Genomic DNA, 20,461 nt, shown 5'->3' with positions numbered 1-20,461 from the left:
GTGGAGTGTCCAATAGACTTAATATATTGTTTGACTTCATTTTCAAACAAATTAATTTATATCAAATAAATCAAGCAATCAAAAAAAAAGAAGAAGTGGTCTCTGGTTAATGTATCGACATTTGTGTAAATGCCATTCAGACAATATTAGAATAAGATTGATGAGATAAAATGCCTTTTTACTTCCAAATGGAATTTTTTTGAAGCCAAACAGTATATTTCCAAAACAGAGAGAAAGCTGCGGTTCTATAATAATGAAACATATTTCCAAAACTTTTCAGGAAACGGGCAATCCCAAAACAAATTAAACATATCCTCCGGAGAATCTTCACAAGAAAAGAAGTCAGTGTTAATATTTTTCTTCATCCGCTGCAGGAAAACTTAGACACTTCTTTCACTTTTTTATTGATTAAATTATTTGGACGATGAAGTCGAGGTTATTGATGAGATTGTTCCAATAAAAAACAACATAGGCAACATCTTTCTGAAACTATTTTCGTACATTGCAGTTATTGTTCCGTTTATGGGAGAAACAAATACAATCAATTTCAGTTTTTGTTGGATCAATAGATAGTGAAGTTAGGTTGAAGTTGTAACCAACTAAACCTCTAAACAACGTAATAACACCATTAGATATTGCATTTACAATGGTATTTAATTCAGAAACAGAAATCACAATATCATATTTCAAAATAAATTCCTTGTATGTCAAAAACAAGCCATTCGGATTAAACAATTGATCAACCAAAAGAATATAATATGGGAGAACCAAGAGGGATAAAATAATGATTAACGTTTATATACAATATCTGCATTGTTCAATGAATAATATCGATGAGGTGAGAAGTTATGTTTATAAATCAAAGACCATGAAAGAAGCATCTGTTTGTGATAAATTAGACAGTTTAATGGTAAGTTTTGGGATGCTGTAGTTGCATATAAAAAATAAAAAATGAGGCCTCCACGTTTAGAACAAAGGAAATTTGGGATAAAATTCCAAATTGAAAATGTTTTTTTTTAAGAATTGTTTTCACCAGTTTATTTTGAAAGTATTATTTAGAGTCTGAAAGTACAAAAGGTTAAGGCCACCTCTATTATAGGAGTTCATTATTACAGATTTTTGTTTATCCAAACAAAATTAAAAAGCATTTTGTCTATATCACTCAAGATCTTTTAGTTGACATCAAGAGAGAGAGCAGCATATGTAAACCTTAATCTTTGGTCAGCAAAATTCTTCCTCTTAATGATAAATCACGTTGCAACCATCAGTTTTTTTCCAGATTTTTGTCAAAAATCTAATTAAAATTCAAGTTGCACCTACTCTCTTCATCTTTGGAAATATTAATTGACAGTTTATCCAATTAAATGAATAAAGACAAATATGTGAATTTTTATTATTAATTAATTAATTTTATTATGTGAATTTATATATATATATATATATATATATATATATATATATATATATAAAAGGATGATTAGAGAAATATATATATATATATATATATATATATATATTATTATTCCAGCTTCTCTGTTTACAAATAAAGGTCTCTTGACTAAGAAAAGAACTCCTGCTCCCACCTCCCATTTTCAGTTCAGTTGACTTAATCAATTAATTCATTTTCCGTATCACTTCGATCCTAATGAGGACAAAATGGATGCCCGGAAATCTACTCGTTAACTTTACATATATATACACCTAGTGGTTAGCACGTCTGCTTCACAGTCAAGGGGTCCCGGGTTAAAATCTTGGTTCAGGCTCTCCTGTGTGGAATTTGCCCGTTCTCTTCATGCTTGTGTGCTTAGTTCCGGGTTCTCCATCTGCTCACATTCCAATAAGGTGCAGGTTTGGGTTATTGTAGACTCTAAATCACAGGTGTCAAACTTAAGGCCTGAGGGACAAATCTGGCCCATTGCACTGCACTTTGCATGCGGCTCACTAAAACAAATAAGTCCACTTCATGTTTCTTGCTAAATGGGTTCATTCTTTTGATTTTGACAGAAAATCTGTACTGAAATGGCAATTTTCATCACTTTCAAGTTCAACAGATAATACAGATACAAGCATTTATTTTCATCTCATCATTTTTTAACAAACATTTAGCAATATTTTGCTATACAATACAAAGTTATATACTTGCATGACACAATATCCCATGACTCTGTTTAGGTGACTATACAGTACATACATTGATATTTTTTTCACACTCATAGTCTGAGGGAAAACATCACTACTACGTGGCTCAGATTTCTGGTGTGAATGGTAGTGTGAATGATTGTTTGTGTGTGTGCCCTGCAACTGGTTGGTGACCAATCCAAGATATACAATGCCTCTCAATGCTCAAATGAATGGAGGGATAGAAACAAATCTAGCTTCTCACTACTTGACATGTCTAAAACTCTATAGTCTAAAGCAGTCTTTTTTTTTGCATGCTCATTTGTACTTGAATCTAGACCACACAGGTATACGGGGGCGGGGTGCAAAAGTAGGTACACAAATATACAATACTTATTTCTGTTTGAAAAAAATACAGATCCCCCCCCCCCCCCCCCCCCGAAACATTTTAATGTAATAGCATACTATTGTGCCCTACTTGTGCAGCCCCCGCTATAGTTTAAACTTGCACCTGGAGAATATTAATAAACCTATATTCATAAATTACTACATTTTCATTTAATTTTGTCAAGAGAAGTGTGGGACTTCCCTTCCCGCTTACCTAAACAGTTCTGAAGCAGGAATACACTATGAGTAATCTTTACCTGAAGCAGTGGGCGCGGCCTAATAGCACTGGGTGGGGTCCAAAACTTCCAAGGGGCCAACCTGCGTCTCTCTCCCCGCGGACCGCACACTGCAGCCGGCCAACGTCGGGACTACCCCCCCACGCCCCCCACCCGCCGGTTGGAGCCGTCCTGCATCGCAGCAGCTCCCGCAGGGAAAGTGTGGGAGTGAACAGAGGAGAGCCAGGAGTGAAGCGTGCGTGGAAAAGCGGCGAACAGGTGAGAGCTAAAAAAAAAAGAAGAAGAAGAAAAAAAGGAGTCATTCAAAACCTCTGGCATGAAATTAATTTTTAAGTTCCATACTCAAGTTAACAGTGATGACTACGCCGAGCAGTCTGTATAGCCACATGAAGCTATCACACAAATCTAGACATTATATGCATTTGTTTGTTTTATTTTATTGATGTCGTTTTAGCGTTCCTTACACGGTGTGGTACTGGGCTAATTTATCCGTTAGCTTGCTTGTTGCCCGGTTGCAACGGGTCTAAACTACATCAAAACTTGTTACGTTATCTTAAAGTTGACACTCATGAGAGGCCCACAAAAAAAAAAAAAAGGAAGTCCGTTGAAAATCATAAGAGTCAACCGGTCATATTGTTATGTTCACCTGCATTTTATTATTATTTTTTTTACCTCTGTTAGGGAGCCTTAGTAGTAGGTTGCGTTGTTTAGCATTATATATAGTAACCAACATTTCAAAATGTTAAGAAAAAAAAATCGAATGAAGGCAGCGCATTGAATGAGTGGTTAGCAAGTTTGCCTCACAGTCCTGAGGTTGAGGGTTTGAATCCCAACTTCGTCCTGCGTATGTGCGTCGTTTGCATGTTTTCCTTGAGCTTGCTTGGGTTTGCTCCAGGTACTCTCGTCTGACTTTCTCTAAAAACATCCATGTTAGGCTCGTTGAGGAGTTAAATTTGTCCATAGGTCAGTAAATGTGAATGACAATCACTGTTAAACCCATACTGTATGTGTCCTTGACATTTTCCCACTGTGGGACAAATAAAGGATATCTAGTATTAGAATGCAGAGCTTTGTGAGTGACACTGTCAGGGAGGTATTCATTTAATGTTCCATAGTGTTCTTGTAATTATTATGATTGTAGTTTGTATTTTTATTGATATGCGTCACGCTAAGAGCTGTCCCTTTAATTTGTAAACAAAAATGATAGGGCAATAAAACAGTCCTCACATCCAACGATGCTTTGCACTCGTATTGACCAATCAATGAAAAATGTGAGGTTAGAGTTGGGGTGGGCAAGTGAAATTTTCTGTGATTTATGTGAGCAGAATACCTGCTTGGTGGTTGACTCGTGGCTGCAAGGCAGGGTTTTCTTTTTCTTTCTTAACACACATTCCTGCCAGATTACTAGCGGCACAGATTAATGGAGAGACAAGCTCAGATTTTTTTCCTTGAACTGCAAAGAATGAGAGTCAAATGCACATCAGTGCATTTCTTACACTCGTTGTTCCAAAATGTCATTTAATATGTTCCCCTGGATTCAAAACATGAATTTTCTCAGGGTTTTCAGACTAATATCATACTCACATTGATAAAGAAAAAAAAGTCACAAAGTCCCAAGAATAACATTGTAATACTAATGAGAAAAAAGTCATTTTTTGGGAACTGGGAAATTAAAATAGAGTTGTAATTGTTTGAGAATAAAGTGTGTATTTTACACTGTGATGTCAAAATGGTCAGTTTTGAGATCAGCTGCTGAAATCAATTCATCGGACAATATAATTAAATATTTAATTTAAATGGGTAATTTTATTTACTCTAATATTAGGACTATAACATTTTCTTTTTTGTCCAGTAAATGTGAACCTTTTTTGTCGTAATATTTTGACCTATATTTCCACCCCCGAAAAATCTTTACAATAATATGTTCTTTGCAGCCCCATTAGTCTTGAGACGGTATTCTGATTAACACATTTGCTCCCAAAAACCTATAAATACGTTCTATTTTAAATGTTTTACGTGTCCCAAAGACGCATTCATACGTTTTTTAATGTTTTTTTTTTTTAAATGCTAGCGCATACAGAAGGCTGTGATGCAGCCTCTCAACTGTAAAGAACAATTGAAGAAATGGTAGTTATTATACAAACGGCCAGCAGGTGGCAGCAGAGCATAGGAAATTAACCATGGCAATGTTGAAAAAACCCTCAATTACTCAGAATTCTAAACAGATTTGTGAATAATGATGGAACTTAGCTCTATTCAAATGCTAATTGCTGCAAAACAAAAACAGATAGAAACTTTATATACTTTTTTTTCCTGATGAAAGAAGAGAATTTAATCTGTCTTTTTGGTAGGTTTCATGTTTTTATAGCAATAGAACACAATATTCTGTGGGCCTTGCAAAATCAGTCAAAATCCAGTAAAACAGCCGGGAGTGAAGGGGATTGCTTTAGTGAAAACGGCTGATAGTGAATGAGTTTTTAATATTGAGCTTGTGGATTCTGAATAGCAGCAAAATCCACCTGTTATTATCCATTTTAGGGGACGGCCATTTTGCCACTTTGCTGTCGACTGAAAATGAAATCACAGTGCCTATAAGGGCTGAGCTTGCGAAGGTCACATGACCAAACTCAGAAAGCAGGCGGGCTTTGATTGGTCGTTACCTGAGCCACAAACGCAATATTAATCAGACTTATACGGCTGCAAAGAACATATATATTGTAAATAAATTATTTTGGGTTGACTTCCTCTTTATTGACAGACATTTTTCTGGTATCAGTTTTATTCTTATATTTCAATTTTACTCTGAAAATGCCCTTAATTCTTGCCGTATTCTACCCACCCCGTGTGTGTGTTTGGAGGTGCATGTTCCCAGGGTTCTTGGAGGCTTAGTCTAGCTTTAATCAGCTCAAGGACCTGGCCCAGCACCCTGCTGCTGCGATCAACTCTAACCTGAAGGGTTAAGAGGATCCACGAGTAGCTCACAACTGCAGTTGTCGAGTAGGAGGGCGTGATTAGTGACTTCTTTCCCTTGGCTCATTTGTGCTTGAATCTAGACCACACAGGTAAACTGTGACTGCTAGTACTAGCCAGTTAGTGGCTATCGCTTTAAGCGATAGCTTATCAATTTGTCCTAATGATCAAATGAGAACTTCTGCCCATTGTGTGTATTTAATTGCCAACGCAAATACTAATAAGGTAACATCGAGCACACTACTGTTAATTTAATCTCAAAATATTTGCAGTCCAAAGAAGAACGACGTGACATTAAGGAATTGGAGCTGCATCCACATTCCAACCATTTTTTTTACTCAATGAGACATTAGCATGGGAGCAGGAGTTCAGAACATCCACAGAGAGCATTCCACACCCCATTCAAATGTTGTCGTTGGGTTCGGCAGTGTAGTACTTCTCTGCATACTTGGTATCCAATCATTTATTTTCTAGAAGTACAAATTTTAAGGAGAGCATATTTTTTCACCCCCGTATGGCTTATTGCCAAAGGGTAGTGTGTTAGTTGGGGGCTCTATACGTGTCACTTGGGAGCTTGTGTGTGCAGGCTGAGACGCCATAATCATACCTGCTGATATAAATCAGTTTCACCGTTGACATTTTTCTTTCCTTTTCATGTCTGTCTCCTCTTGCATATTTGTCTCCTTTCATCCAGTCTGGAAATCACGTTTCCAGACAACTGACAACTTAATGAGTGCAACCTAATTACAGTGTCTGATCATGAATGTAGTAAAAAAAAATGGTTTGTTTATATTATAATATTTCTAGGAAATGCCAATTCCACCATTTTTTGATTTTGTTGTCTTTTACACATGCATTTTTAAAGGACTCTTTATGTGGTCATATACATTGAAGTAGAACCAACATGACAATTAAATGCAACGTTAGAAACATATTGATTTAAAAAAAAAAATGGTACAAATATTTATCCGGCATGTTGTGAAAATGGGCATTTTAGTCTAACAGTTTACCAAGTGGAAAAAGAAGCATTTGTACTAATAATTGATGCTTGTGTTCTTCTTTTGTTGCTGTCAAATTCGTCTTCATTTGTTTCTGGCAGGTTACACACTCCTGATTCAAGCTGTTAACTTGAGTACCTTTTGAGGAGATTAACTCATTCACTGCCATTGATAGCTATAGACGTCTATTATTTGAACTATTTTTATTAGTTTAACATTTTTTTCCCATTTTTGTTAATAAGAGTATGAAAACCTAGATTTTTTTTGTACATGTAGAACAGATATAAAATGTGTGATTAATTGTGAGTTAACTAATGAAGTCATACGATTAATTAAAATTACAAATTTTAATCGCCTGATGCCCAAATTTTTAATAATCTTTTCTTTTTCTTTTTTTCTTTTTATTAATTTTTTATAATTATTTTTTAAGAAAAAACTATAAAAAATTAGGGGCGTCAGGCGATTAAATTTTTTAAACATAATTAATCGCATGACTTCACTAGTTAACTCTCAATTGAAATTGTTAAAAAAAATATATATATCTTAAAAATTAGGATCGCGTGATAATTGAATTAATCGCATGACTACACTAGTTAACTCACGATTAATCACAAATGTTATATCTGTTATCATAAAAATTTTTTTTGTAGGTTTGCATACTTTTGTTAACAAAACTAATAGAAATAATTCAAATGAATTTTTAACGTCTATAGCCGTCAATGGCAGTGAATGAGTTAAATACGGTGATGGAAATATGGAACATGCTTTTTTTGCATACATAGCCCAGCCGGTTTGATCGGTTTGATTTCTCAGAGTGGCAGTTTGGTAGTGCATCCCATACCACATTGTTCATTTTCTCAACGGCAGACAATATTATGCAATTTCCGTCAGCATACATCAGTGAGGATCGCTTCTCACTATACCAGTGGATCCAACCGTATGAAGATGGATGAGATTGTTGAAGGGAAGTGTTACATGTTTAATGCTATATGACAAAACTCAAAATCCCCAACCTCAAATCTACCTGAAAAACATTAATGGCGCCTCTGTTGCTCCTTGAATCCAAAACGCATATAGTAGTCTATGTTTTTTGCCCAAATCTGCCAAAAAGCGTTGACTTGATTACAAGAATCTCTCGTCTACAAAGTGGGTACCAAATGTCGTCTTACCTTAGCAGAATTTTGTAACAATAGTAATAATGCATCGGATTTATATAGCGCTTTTCTATCTACTCAGACACTCAAATATGCTTTACAATGGAACAGATAGATCATTCATGCACATACACATTCTCACTGTGGTGGCGGTAAGCTAATTAAGCAGCCACAGCTGGCGGAAGTGAGGCTGCCAGTGTGCGCCTACGACCCCTCCCACCACCACCAAATATTCGCACCATTCATACACCAGTGTGAGTAGAACTGGAAGCAATGTATGTGAAGTGCCTTGCACAAGGACACAACGACACACGACTTGGGTAGCGCGGGGATCAAACAGCCGACCTTCTGCATACTATCTGAGTCTAGCCTTCAGCAGGTTCCGTGCTCATGTCAAAATCTTAACTTCGCATCACGATGCCAGGCACCAACGAAGAATGATTTTTTAATTTATTTTTTTCCCCCATGGATAATTTTCTCTTATTCTATAGGGATTCTTTTGTGTGACATTATTGTGTTATTAGCCGGGTTTACTTTTAAGTCATTCCGTTTGAAATCATTCAGAATGAAAATCTCTGGTCACCTGTTTACATGAAATGAACTCCACTATGTTAATCAGATCAGCAGCACTGTAAACATCACGTGGCTTATCAAAATGGAGTTTGTTCATCTATTTAGAACAGTAAATGTGATTGTTTTAACACTTTTATTAAAGCAACATTTAGATAAAAACATGTACTTTCAGTACTTTAAAGCAAGTTCTCCCATCACAGACGAGCTCTGGATAGACGCTGCCATTTAAAGTGTGTGTTCGATGATGTCACATTTATATCAAGACGGAGCAAATCCAATGCAGCTTGGCTATTCCAATTGAACTGTTAAAATCAGGCAACCCCCCCCCCCCAATTAAGTTGCTTATATGGAACATTTTCTTTCATTTGGACATTCGGATTTATTTTAATCGGAATACATTGTTCCATGTCAACCCGGCCATTGACCTTCAAATGCAGCCGAGATGTCGTCACTGAACTGAAAAAAAAACATTGACAGTCAGCATGCTACTTTCGGTGTCATTGTATGCTCGTCCCTGTAGGTTTTTCCCCAAATGCTGTCTAACTAACAAACTAACAAACTAACTGACTAACTGACTGACTAGCAATTTGATTTGAACCTAACCTTTTGCCTTGCAAGGCACACTTGGCAAAAGATAAAGCAGACCTATTTATTTCCTGTGTATATTGCGACATACTAGGCCGTCCTTTGTATTTTGCTGAGATCTGCTGTGCGGTATTCAGAGTTTCACAGTGATATCACTTTACGGTTCTATGCTCTTTGTCTGGGTCGCCTGCTCAGCTATAGATATGACCACCTGACACACCCTGTAGTGAGTTATTTTTTAACTTGAGCACTTGTAGGCACCTGAGCTGCCCTGCTGCATATTGTCGGCAGAATTAAGCTGAAAGCGATGCTTGCTTGTCAGTTTTTGTGTCGGTGCAACCAAGTGTACTGTTTTTTTTCTTTATTCCTCATTTTTTTTTAAAGCCTTACGCTATTTATGACTGCCACACACAGAGACTCGGTCGACGTTGCTACATAAGTAACACAAGCTTCCTCCATGATGTCATCACATTGATGTGGTCCCATTTCTAGCCGAGCCTCTTTTTACAGCACCTTTACCATTCAGGATTATTTTTACAACATATTTACCTTTACATTGCTGCCAGCTGCAGTGCATAGGCCTTGATTTGATGTGTACACAAGTTCAAACAGGCACAAGCGCACAGAGGAAGGCTTATCATGTTTTTATTATACGGGAGCCTGGGATTGTTTGGGCTGGAGTTCCGAGATTCCTTGGCTTTGTCTTGCCTCCGCACAGACTTTGTAGAGGCGCCGTGAACTTTCTACTGGCCTCGCCTTATCTCCCCTTGATGCAACTGTTGGGTGTTTGACAGGCTCCGTTTTTAAGTTAGTCAGGTGCAGTTGTTACATTGTGACACGGGGGGAATTGTTAGAATCGAAATGTTCAGTTCATCTTCATCATTGTGGATGATCAGGAAAAATAAAACTTGCGCACCAATTTGTTACGTGGAAAACAATGTGAAAATTATCCTGCTTGTGTTTGTGTGTTTCTTAGCAGGAATTAGTTAGCAAGTTGCTATTCCTAGCAAAGTCTCACCAATTTAGCAACACCGACTCTTTTGTAAAGCGACTACTCATTCACAGCAATGCTGTTGGTTCAAGCTGTTCACATCAGCGGGGACACGCTTTGAAATACAAAAATCGCTCAAAAAGTTCATAAAAAAACAGCGCCCTGACAAATAAAGCCAAATTAACTCATTCACTGCCATTGACGGCTATAGACGACAAAAATTAATTTGAACTATTTCTATTAGTTGAACTTTTTTTTCTCCACTTTTGTTAACAAGAGTATGGAAATCTAGAATTAATTTTTAATTTAAATTTTTTTTTAAATTAGGGGCGTCAGGCGATTACAATTTTTAATTGTAATTAATCACATGACTTCAATAGTTAACTCACGATTAATCACAAATTTTATATATTTTCTAAATGTACAATAAAAAATTCTAGGTTTTCATACTCTTGTTAACAAAAGTAGAAAAATAATGTTAAATTAATAGAAATAGTTTAAATAATTTTTTGACGTTTATAACCGTCAATGGCAGTGAATAAGTAATTAACCCAGCTTTAGATATAATCTGCTACTTTGATTTACAGAACCACTGTATATAATAAGTAAAGGTGAAGGGGGGCACCCGCCTATATTCCCACACACCCGAACAAAATGTAAAAGTAGTTTTTCCCATATAAATTTATAAAAAAAACTTTTCAAGTGTTGAATTTTTGCCCATTTCAATGAAGTGAGAACACGCCTTGAACTTGTTCCAGTTTCTGATCTCGCTGCCTCGCCATCTCCTCCTTTAGCAGAGGCCGAAGGTCACATCAGCAGAGCGCTGTGAATGTGAAAGCTGCTTTGTTCTCTCGTGCACTTGTTGTTTTGTTGGCTGGCCCCAATCACACACATGCTTGAACATTACCCACACACGCAGACACCGGTACACTTCCTCCTACGCTCGTCTCTCCGTGTTGTCCCCCTTCCAAAGTCTTTGACCTTCAAATTTCCTGGAAAAGGTCCAAGGTCTGTTAGCGCCACATCTTTTTGACATTGCAATTAAAGAGATTATGGCTACGCTGTGCACTTATGCAAAGGCCACGACCACACAAACAGGGGCCTTTTTATAAATACATCACCGTCGAAAGTCCTTTTTTTTCTTGTTTCATTTGTATGATGCACTTTTATGCTCCATAACCGACATAATAACATAATCCAGTAAAACAGCCAGGAGTGAAGGGGCCTGCTTCAGTGAAAATGGCTGGGAGTGAATGAGTTAATTGTGGACTCTAAGGTTACGTTCACACTGCAAGTCTCAATGTTGTTTACATTACTTATTAATTGCAACCTCAGTCTGTCTGCTGTGTGATCCATATGCATCCGCAAAGTGACCCCATTGCGCCAAAGAAGAGACGGCAGTCGTCGGGGCAAATCTTTTTTTCTTCTCATCTCATATCTACAGAGAAAGCGATGCGGGAGGAGGTAGAAATAATATTTTGTGAAAATGAGTCGAGCCTTTTTGATCTCACAGAGACGTTTACTAACAACATCTCGTCATTTCCGTGCATAATAAATGAACCAACCGTCTGCGTGGTTAAATTACTAATATCACCACAAATGTCAACTTTATGCTTCATGTTTCAAGTCGGATTAAATTTAAGTCGAATATAAAGTCACAAATGTTACTCAAATCAACTTCGCCGATTCACGTACGTCTCTCGTACGGAGCGCATACTGGACTTAAGACGACGGAGAGGTCGGATATATGCAACCTAGTTGTTCATACTGAGGTCGCATTGCAAAAAATCGATGTATCTAATCTCGGACCACATATGAAAGGGACCCTGGTCGGATATGAAAAATCGAAATTGAGCTGTTCACACTGGCAAAAAAAAAAAAATCAGATGCAGGTTGCATTTGGGCAGAAAAAAAATCAGATTCGGGTTGCATTTGCCTGCAGTGTGAATGTAGCCTAAATGGCTCATTGATGTGAATTTGAGTGTGAATGGGTGTTTGTCTAAATGTGCTATGCGATTGGCTGGCGACCAGTCCAGAGTGTATCCTTCTCTCGCCCAAAGTAAACTGGGATAGGCTTCAGCTCACCCGTGACCCTCATGATACCAAACTGAAAATGGATAAATGGAAGTGCACTAAATTGGAAGACTAGTGTAAACCGGCTTCTCACCCAAAGTGTGTGTGTTAATTATTGCATTAGTGCCACCTAGAGGAATGAAGTTTATTGCCTAGCACATCATGATTGTTCCATGACTGACGCCGGCGATATTATTTGTGATTCGGGCTTGGTGGAGATCTGTGTTATCCCAGGTGCCATTCAAAGTACAGTATTAGTGTACTGTATTTTGTTAAATCCATATTCAATGGATGTTTAGGAGTAGCTCCACTTAAGTATGCATGTACTGTACATGCATAGCCTATGTCTTTCTTACTGCCATTTGTCAATATTGTTATTAGGGGTGGGAATCTTTGAATGTCTCACAATTCGATTCAGATTTTTGGGCCTGCGATTCGATTCAGAATCGATTTTCGATTGTGAACGATTTTTGATTCAGAATGATTTGATTCACAATGATTTTTGCTTCAATCTATAGATGTGCATGGAATTGTAATAATCTACTCAAGTCTGACTCGCTAATGCTAATTAGCGCGCTACTTTATTGGAATAACTTGATCGTTTTTCCTTCTACTCTCTAATGTGGCTACAACTTAACAGTGTACAGACCGCTTGGAACCACACTGCTCCTAAGTGGCCAAATCGGGTACAACATAAACGGCGCTCCAAATAAAGGCACACACAGACAAAGGCAAGACAGTATAAAATAATTGAAATAAAATCGACTTTGGGACATTTAAAATCGATTCTGAATCGTACTAAACGAGAATCGATTTTTTGGCACACCCCTAATTGTTATTGTGCCTCCTTCTGTAAATGACTTACTTGACAGCCTGGAAATGTGCTTTCACATGGGCAGGTAAAACATTTTTCTCAGGGGAATAACTGTACACTTGAAACATTCCACAGTAGGTATGGACATTGTCTAAATTGCCCCTTTGTGCCTGTCCATACCACTCTTCCCTCATCATATTCTCTCTCTCTCTCTCTCTGGCCTCTCTGGCCTGCTCTCTACCTCCCTTGCCTCTTCAGCCTCCCTGCGAGTCCAGAAGAAAGGGGTGGCGCATTCCAACAGCCTGGAGACCGTTCCCCTCTTTCAACCAGTGGCCCGCAGAGTGACAGTGCAATTAGAATAATAATAGCTGTCCATTCACCCCAGTGCCCCAGTGACGAGGTAGCCGGCCGGAGAAAACCAGGGAGGGCGAGCCGAAGGGCGGAGAGAAACCAGCACTCGGGAGCTCCCATTGGCCCTCGGCTTTCCCTCTGTTTTTACACCACCGCCGGCGCCGGTAGCACTCTCAAGTTTGTTTTACACTTTCTGCTGCATCACATGTGCATGCACGCGTAAACACACACATGGCAGAGACTGGCGTTCAAAGACACTTTTGAGTGAATGGTTCTATATTGTGAGGAGATCAAACGTGAGTATGAATACTTGGATCGCTTGCGAGCTCTCATGATGACTTGTTTTTTTTCTTTCAGTGCTTATTTTGTAAAGCTCTTGTGTTGTTCGTAAAGTTTGAGGGTGAGGCATCATCACTGTAGCTCCACTTGGGCTAAACTAAACTGTTCACTGCATTGTTGAATCGTAACAAGAGATGCAGATAACTAGTGCAGATGGCATTTGTGTCACTTCATTGAGAGTGACCTGATTTATTGGTCAACGCCGAGAGACAAGACAATCAAAAATATTGAGTATTGTACAAAATTGATATGCATTACAGTACTGTATTTCTTTGATTTGTTGTTAATTCATGTGAATATAGCCATATTTAATTAGAATAGTCATCAGGAGAATCGCAACCCATCGCCCAATCCGAACAAAAGTGAAAACAAGACGTGTTTGTTTGGCCATCTGTTTGCCACTTAGGTGCGTACTTCCTGGTTATGAAGACTGGCAGCGCCATTATAATTTTTGGGGTTGGATGGTTTCATTGATGCCATAGAGACTCAAACAGTGAGAATAAGCTCTGGTATCTGAATCTGCATCAAGATACTCACCAACGGGATAGCAATCATTTTGGAATGAATGACATCATGACACCGAAGCTAGTATTGGTCTATATTCTATTTTATAGCTCTAATACATATTGGTATCCAAATATTGAACTTTTTGAAGGCAAACTCAGTGGACATGAAATGAGCAACCTCTTGTCACCAGCGTCCAATCAGATTGCCTTGTCATCACCATATCGCTTACAGCCACTAGCCAATAGTTCTGTGGTATCCAGGGAGTTTTATTTTAGGCTAGAATTGTGAATATGAATATTCCAAGTTTTTACATATAAGAAAACAGGAGACACACACAACAACATGTTTTTATATCTGAGTAAACTCCCTTTTAGTATCATTTATTCTTTCCTGTGGCAATCCTGTCACCACAATTATTTGTCTTAGAGGTCACGCTGGTGCGTGACGTGAAACATGCTTGTTCTCGCCTGTCATTTTGTGTTTCCACACATGCACACACATATTCTGTCCCATTCAGTGTGGACGCCCCTGTGTTTGCAGAGCCTGTGCATACAAGAGGCCCTTTGCTCACAACTCAGCCAAGATGAACTACACTTTAATGTCAGCATTGCGTATAATTGCCTATTATCATAATTTAACAGATAGTAAGGGAAAAAATCCAACATTTGCACATTTCGTCAGGATCAACAGATTTAAAATAAAAAGGATCTTCTTCGATCCATATGGAGGACCAAAAGTGCCCACATTAAATAGATGAATACACCATTAAATCATTAAATAAATGTGTTATGAAATAATTAAATGTGTCATTTATTAATTAAATATGGAAATAAATAAACCGATAATTAAATACATGTGTCATTCATTCATTAAATTACCTACATATATAAATATATATATATAATCTGAATCAATCCATATAAAGGGCCAAAAGTGCCCAAATTAAATAAATGAATACACCATTAAATAATTCAATAAATGTGTCATGAAATAATTAAATGTGTCATTTATTAATTAAATATGGAATTAAATAAACCAATAATTAAATACATGTGTCATTCATTCATTAAATTACCTACATATATAATTATTTCTATATTTATTTATTTCATGGTCCTGTGTTGCAGCGTTGCATTACTTCATTTTATCTGTCAAACTTGCCCGTCAAAGTTAGTGGGCGGGGCTAAAGCCTGATTTACTCATATCTTGTCTAATCGACTACTCCGGCCTTAAGTGGTTAGCAACATGGCGGCTACGGTAATGGATCTTTTTTTTCCGATACAGAGTGATCGAGGCTTGTTGTGCAAAACCAACATCAAAATAAAAAGCGATATTTCTACTATTTTGCTAAAGTACAATTTTGACTTGTAGGTGTTTCCATTGAAGAGTGATTTGCTTCTGAGGCGTAGCTCTCGTAATGTCCCGCTTCGACTCTCGCAAAATCTCGCAGTTCTTGTAGGCGGTCACGTCACGAGAGTAAATAGTTTGCGTGTATGGAGCCGCGGAAACCTTGGTCCTGTACTTCCTACATTTTCTTTCTTTTATCGGGCGAGGTCACATGACTACAGGAAATGGGGGGAAAACGTGTTTCCATTACACTTTTCATGAAGCATCGCAACACAGTGACCATGAAAAAATATAATTAAATAGAGAAATAATTATGTATATATATATTTTTACAAATAATCATTATAATTCATTATTTAATGACACATTTAATAACACATTGATTTATTTAATTCCGTATTTAATTAATAAATGAAACATTTAATTAATTAATCCACATTTATTTAATTATTTAATTGTGTATTTATTTATTTAATTTTGGCACTTTTAGTCCTCCATAGATCCATGCTCCAGACTAACAAAACAATTTTCTGTGTGATCAAAACATAATGCACAGTGTTGAGCTGCTGGCCACCCTTCCAAAGTTCCATCTTTGGGTTGCATTTTAGAGGAGTGTTACTCAAGGGCCAACTGTAAGAAATCTAACAAATTTACTGTCCGCTGTGCAAATCATTAAATACAATTTGGAAATATTTGAGTGTTCCCAAGAGCTTTCACAACATTCACGCACGTTCTGAAACCAGAGAGAGAATCGAACCATCCCCACGATGATATCTTGCCCCAGATGGCCAAAGTCAAAACACTCCAGCAATTTGACAACAAACTAATCTTCAGCTTTAAAGACCTTGAAAGATATCTGACCAAAGCTTCAGCGCTTGTCCCAGACCCACAGGAAATTGGAGCATTGCACCTGGAATGGTGTAATACAGTAACAGTTTTGGTTGTTAAGCATGAGGTAGTTCAGTAGCTCAGGCTGTAAGAACTTGACCTTGGACTACTTGCAAGAATCCATCTCAGGAATTATTTTAAACATCACACCCAGAGGTTTTCGTTGCATTTAATTAAATTATGCCCCAAATTACCTGACATTAACCGATTTACAAAAAAGGATCTGCTGCAGATCCTGAAAATAGTTTCGCATTTTTCCATTTTCAGAAACCTTGCTGTTATTGTTTAATCTAGTTCGGTTAATAATAAATGAATCATCAAGATGGTGTACTATTTGCTGTTGATCAAAATGAGATAGTTTAGCCTCGGCAGCGCTGAAAGCGACTTGTAAACTACCTTTCCAAAGAGGTCTCAAGGTGGTCGGTCATATGCATTGATATTGCTCGCACAAGGTAAAATGCATTTGCTTCCGTCTGTTTGTTGTCAGATCCAGACTGCTTATCTGCTCGTTTCATGTCCAGTGTTGCTGATGACCACCATGGCTCTGTATCTGATGCTCTTCATGTTCGGTGAGTACAATTCCATCCTTCTTCTATTGCATTTGGGTTCCTTCATTCAACTTAGTAATGGATGATGAAACATGTTCATGGTTTATCAGCATGCTAGAAATTGTTCAGCCAGGTTTACAAGTTGACTGGCATTTAACCAACAAAGGAAAAAGTTTGTGAGTTCATCAAAATTAAAATAAGAGCATTATTTTTGGATGATGTTCAGATCGCAAGTAGTAGATTCAAGTAAATCTTGTCTTTTGCAGACACTCGTTATCTACAGGCAACTCAAGCATAAATTCTTTGTATCCACTCAGTAGATACAAGAGACATTTTATGTAACAACATTTTTTGTAAAGTTGTGCTATTGGCATTCCCATGGGAGCAATTAGCAGCTGTTAGCACAACTCCGTGTGATATCATAACTTCCCGCATCACATCATGTCTAATACATTTTTTGGGGTAAACATTTTGGTGTAACTTCGAGTTGTACAACATCAATAAACTTCAGAGGTAAAATTTTCATTGTTGATCATAAACGATATATGGATCAATGTGGTACAATACTTATATCTATTATTATATATAATATATTGAAGTAGCTGACTCTTTATGCTCCAAAATAAATGTTTTTTTCTGTCTGAATGTTTTTGCTGGAAAAAGTGCCAATGTGTGAGCGGCCTTAAACTAACATCTAATGCAGGGGTGCTCAAGTTGGGTCCTGGAGAGCCTCTATCAAGCCTGTTTTACATGTTTCCCTTCTGCAGCACAGCTGAATCTAATGATCAGCTAATCAGCAAGCTTTGCAGAAGCCTGATAACGATCCTGATCATGAATCAGGTGTGTTAGTGGAGAGAAACATGGAAAACAGGCTGGATAGGGCTTCTCGAGGACCCAACTTGAGCACCCCTGATCTAATGATTACCGTACAAAGAAATAAAAATGATGAATTGACGGTTATAAACTACTGAATGAATTGAGGGACAACTTCACGAGTGTTCGTATAGTTTATTTACATTCCTGAAAGCTTACCTGCTCCGCTTAAGGTGCAAAGAAAGTGTTGCAAAGAGACTCTTAAAGGTGCATTGGCATTCATTCACGAGCACAGTGACACCTGGAATGTTTCCGTTAATGAATAACATTTTCCATCCTGTCTCTACATTCCTGCCGGTGGTGCTGTATACCGGATGGAAATTGGATGCCTAGGGGTGCGTTTACCTGTCATTCTATGTGTGTGTGTGTTTCATTGCCTCATTCTACACTCTAATAACACACTTGTAAACCAGCTGTCAATGATCTCCTTGTTCTGACAGACATGCCCAGGTCATTCTCTTGAGTTCTTTGGGACTCACAGTGGCTATATGCGTAGTTTTGTATATTGAACGTGTCAAGTTCCAGGATTGGTGTCACAAAAGATATATTTTAAATCCAATGTTCAATTCTTCAATAAATATTTGAAACAAAATGGCTCCTTGCCGCAAGAAATCGTAGTGGAGGAGGAGAGAAGAGAAAAGAAAGAAAAGAAGGGAAAAAGAACAGACAGAATCCTGAGTTCGTCTTGAACCAGATACCAGTTGCTTACAGGGTGAGCAAGCTAACCACTACACCATTCATTCATTTGGATTCCAAAGCACAAAAAGTTTTGCTCAAGGGTCAGCCAGAACCCTTTCTGGGATTTCAAGACAATTGTCATTAGACTTTGGCATTGCAAATATGGAGGATAATTGATTGCTTTGAATTTATTTGGACAGAATATTTATTGATAAAGGCTACTTTTGTCACTATCTCATGGATGTCTCAGAGAAAGTGGGTGGCGGTGCGTGGGCGGGGCTGCACCTAATGATGTCAAAAAGTTCCAACAGCTCGTTTTCTCAGGTTGGGAGGGGCTGGTGCTTGGAGAGCAGAATGACCTAGAATTTCTCATAGAGGGGCGAATGGAGGATAACACCACTTTGGTGATGTTTTTGGTGAAGATTTAGCATTTTAACATGGCTAAAAGCTCCAAAAAGTTGATTTTTCACATTGTTGTCCCTTTAAGTAGGCATGGTGAAGGAGTTGTCCTGCCACAAGTCTTCGTATCTTCTTGTGCACTGAACAAAGCAAATGCCACGGAATCTCTTTGTAGATGTGCTGGTTGAGCATCTGGCCTTGTGACAAGAACTTACAGTTTATAGCACCCCTTACATGGAATAAATGCAATCAGAAGGACTTTCACTTTGGACTTTGACTGTCTTGCTTTCTTCGGCCTTTGCATCTTAAATTAATCAAATTTCTCTGTCCGATTTTAGTGGCATTGGAGCTAGTTTGCAAAAGCAAAATCAGTGTTGCCAACTTAGGGTTTTAGTCACTATATTTGACAACTAGCAAGAAAGGAGCCCAGTGGATTCAATCACAGATTGAATTGTGCTTCAATTGGAATCATAAACCAGAGTTTTGTTGGAAAAAAGGTTATATCGCACAGCCCTACATCTTGCTATTTCTCTACCTAAGGTAGAACACAATTTTACTCGCCGCAAGGTGCCGATGGATGGGGAGGTTGTAACTTGTCAATGGATCTTTCAGAATGACACTGACCCAAAACATGCGGGCAATGCAACAAAAGAATGGCTCAAGAAGAAGCACATTAAGGTCACGGGGTGCAGGCTAGCTGTCCCCAGACGTTAATCCTGTAGAAAATGTGTAGGGGGAGCTGAAGCCACGACTTGCTGCTAAATGACAGGCTTAAAACATTAGGATTTGGGCGGGATCTGGAAAGAGATGTGAGACCAGCTACAAGAAATGTCTGACCATCTTGGTCGGAAGTAACTGTATTCATTTTGTATCAGTTAGGTAAGAGCCACTTGTCAACAAATTTTAGGGATTTTTGTTCTTTTGCCAAACAAATACCTTCTGCTGGTTTCTGGTGAGCAACTCTCGATATTTCGGTTCATTAAAGCAAAGAATGATGGGCTCTAGGTTTGTGGCTTATTTTCAAACAAAGTAAATAAGGTAGGCTTGGTCTGAACATGATTTGATGGATTGCTTTGTGCTTTCATTAGAATGTTATTAAATGAAATGCTATTAAATAAATGTTATGAAACGGTAACAAAATGAAACAAAGGGTTCTTGTTGATGTTTTTCACATCACAATACTTCTTGCCAACAACTTCTAGATTGTTGGGAAGTGTAAAAACAAATGTATACTGTAGCAAAAAAATGCATGAGTAGCACAACTGAGTACTTCGGAGAAATAATTTATATGCTGTATTGTATTTGAAATGTATATATATTCAATAAAAATATAAACGCAGCACTTTTGTTTTTGTATTTTCCTATTTTTTAATGAGATGAACTCAAAGATCTAAAACTTCTTACACACATCCACAATATCACCATTTCTCTGTTGTCTCACAAACCAGTCTAAAAGGCTACTCTAAAAGGTGCAGTTTTGTTTTATTGGGGGTGGATTTGGTGACCCAGAAATTGACCCAGTCATTTTTTCACAAAACAACACCTTTCAGAGTGGCTTTTTACTGTGGGCAGTCTAAGGCACACCTGTGCACTAATCATGGTGTCTAATCAGCACCCTGATAAAGGAGAAGT

At 37.9% G+C, this 20,461-nt stretch overlaps 1 protein-coding gene across 2 annotated transcripts in view; it reads left to right on the top strand.

Moving 5' to 3' along the window:
- The first annotated feature begins 2,852 nt into the window (after nt 1-2,852).
- lamb2l (laminin, beta 2-like) overlaps nt 2,853-20,461 on the top strand; it is a 44,138-nt gene continuing 26,529 nt past the window's right edge. Inside the window, exons 1-2 of one of the 2 annotated variants that reach the window (XM_086068582.1) lie at nt 2,853-2,999; nt 16,819-16,900. In XM_086068582.1, the coding sequence (XP_085924708.1) occupies nt 16,861-16,900 (40 nt within the window). In that variant the 5' untranslated portion in view covers nt 2,853-2,999; nt 16,819-16,860. Of the gene's footprint in view, nt 3,000-13,475; nt 13,547-16,818; nt 16,901-20,461 lie in introns of those variants that run through there. The other variant, XM_086068583.1, reaches the window with a different exon arrangement.

The sequence above is a fragment of the Leptonotus elevatus genome, chromosome 2 (assembly GCF_054856555.1).
Source record: "Leptonotus elevatus isolate MCC_2025b chromosome 2, RoL_Lele_1.0, whole genome shotgun sequence".
In the NCBI taxonomy this organism is placed as follows: domain Eukaryota; kingdom Metazoa; phylum Chordata; class Actinopteri; order Syngnathiformes; family Syngnathidae; genus Leptonotus; species Leptonotus elevatus.
Note: the sequence above shows the minus strand (reverse complement) of the source record. Positions and strands in the feature narration are given on the sequence as shown.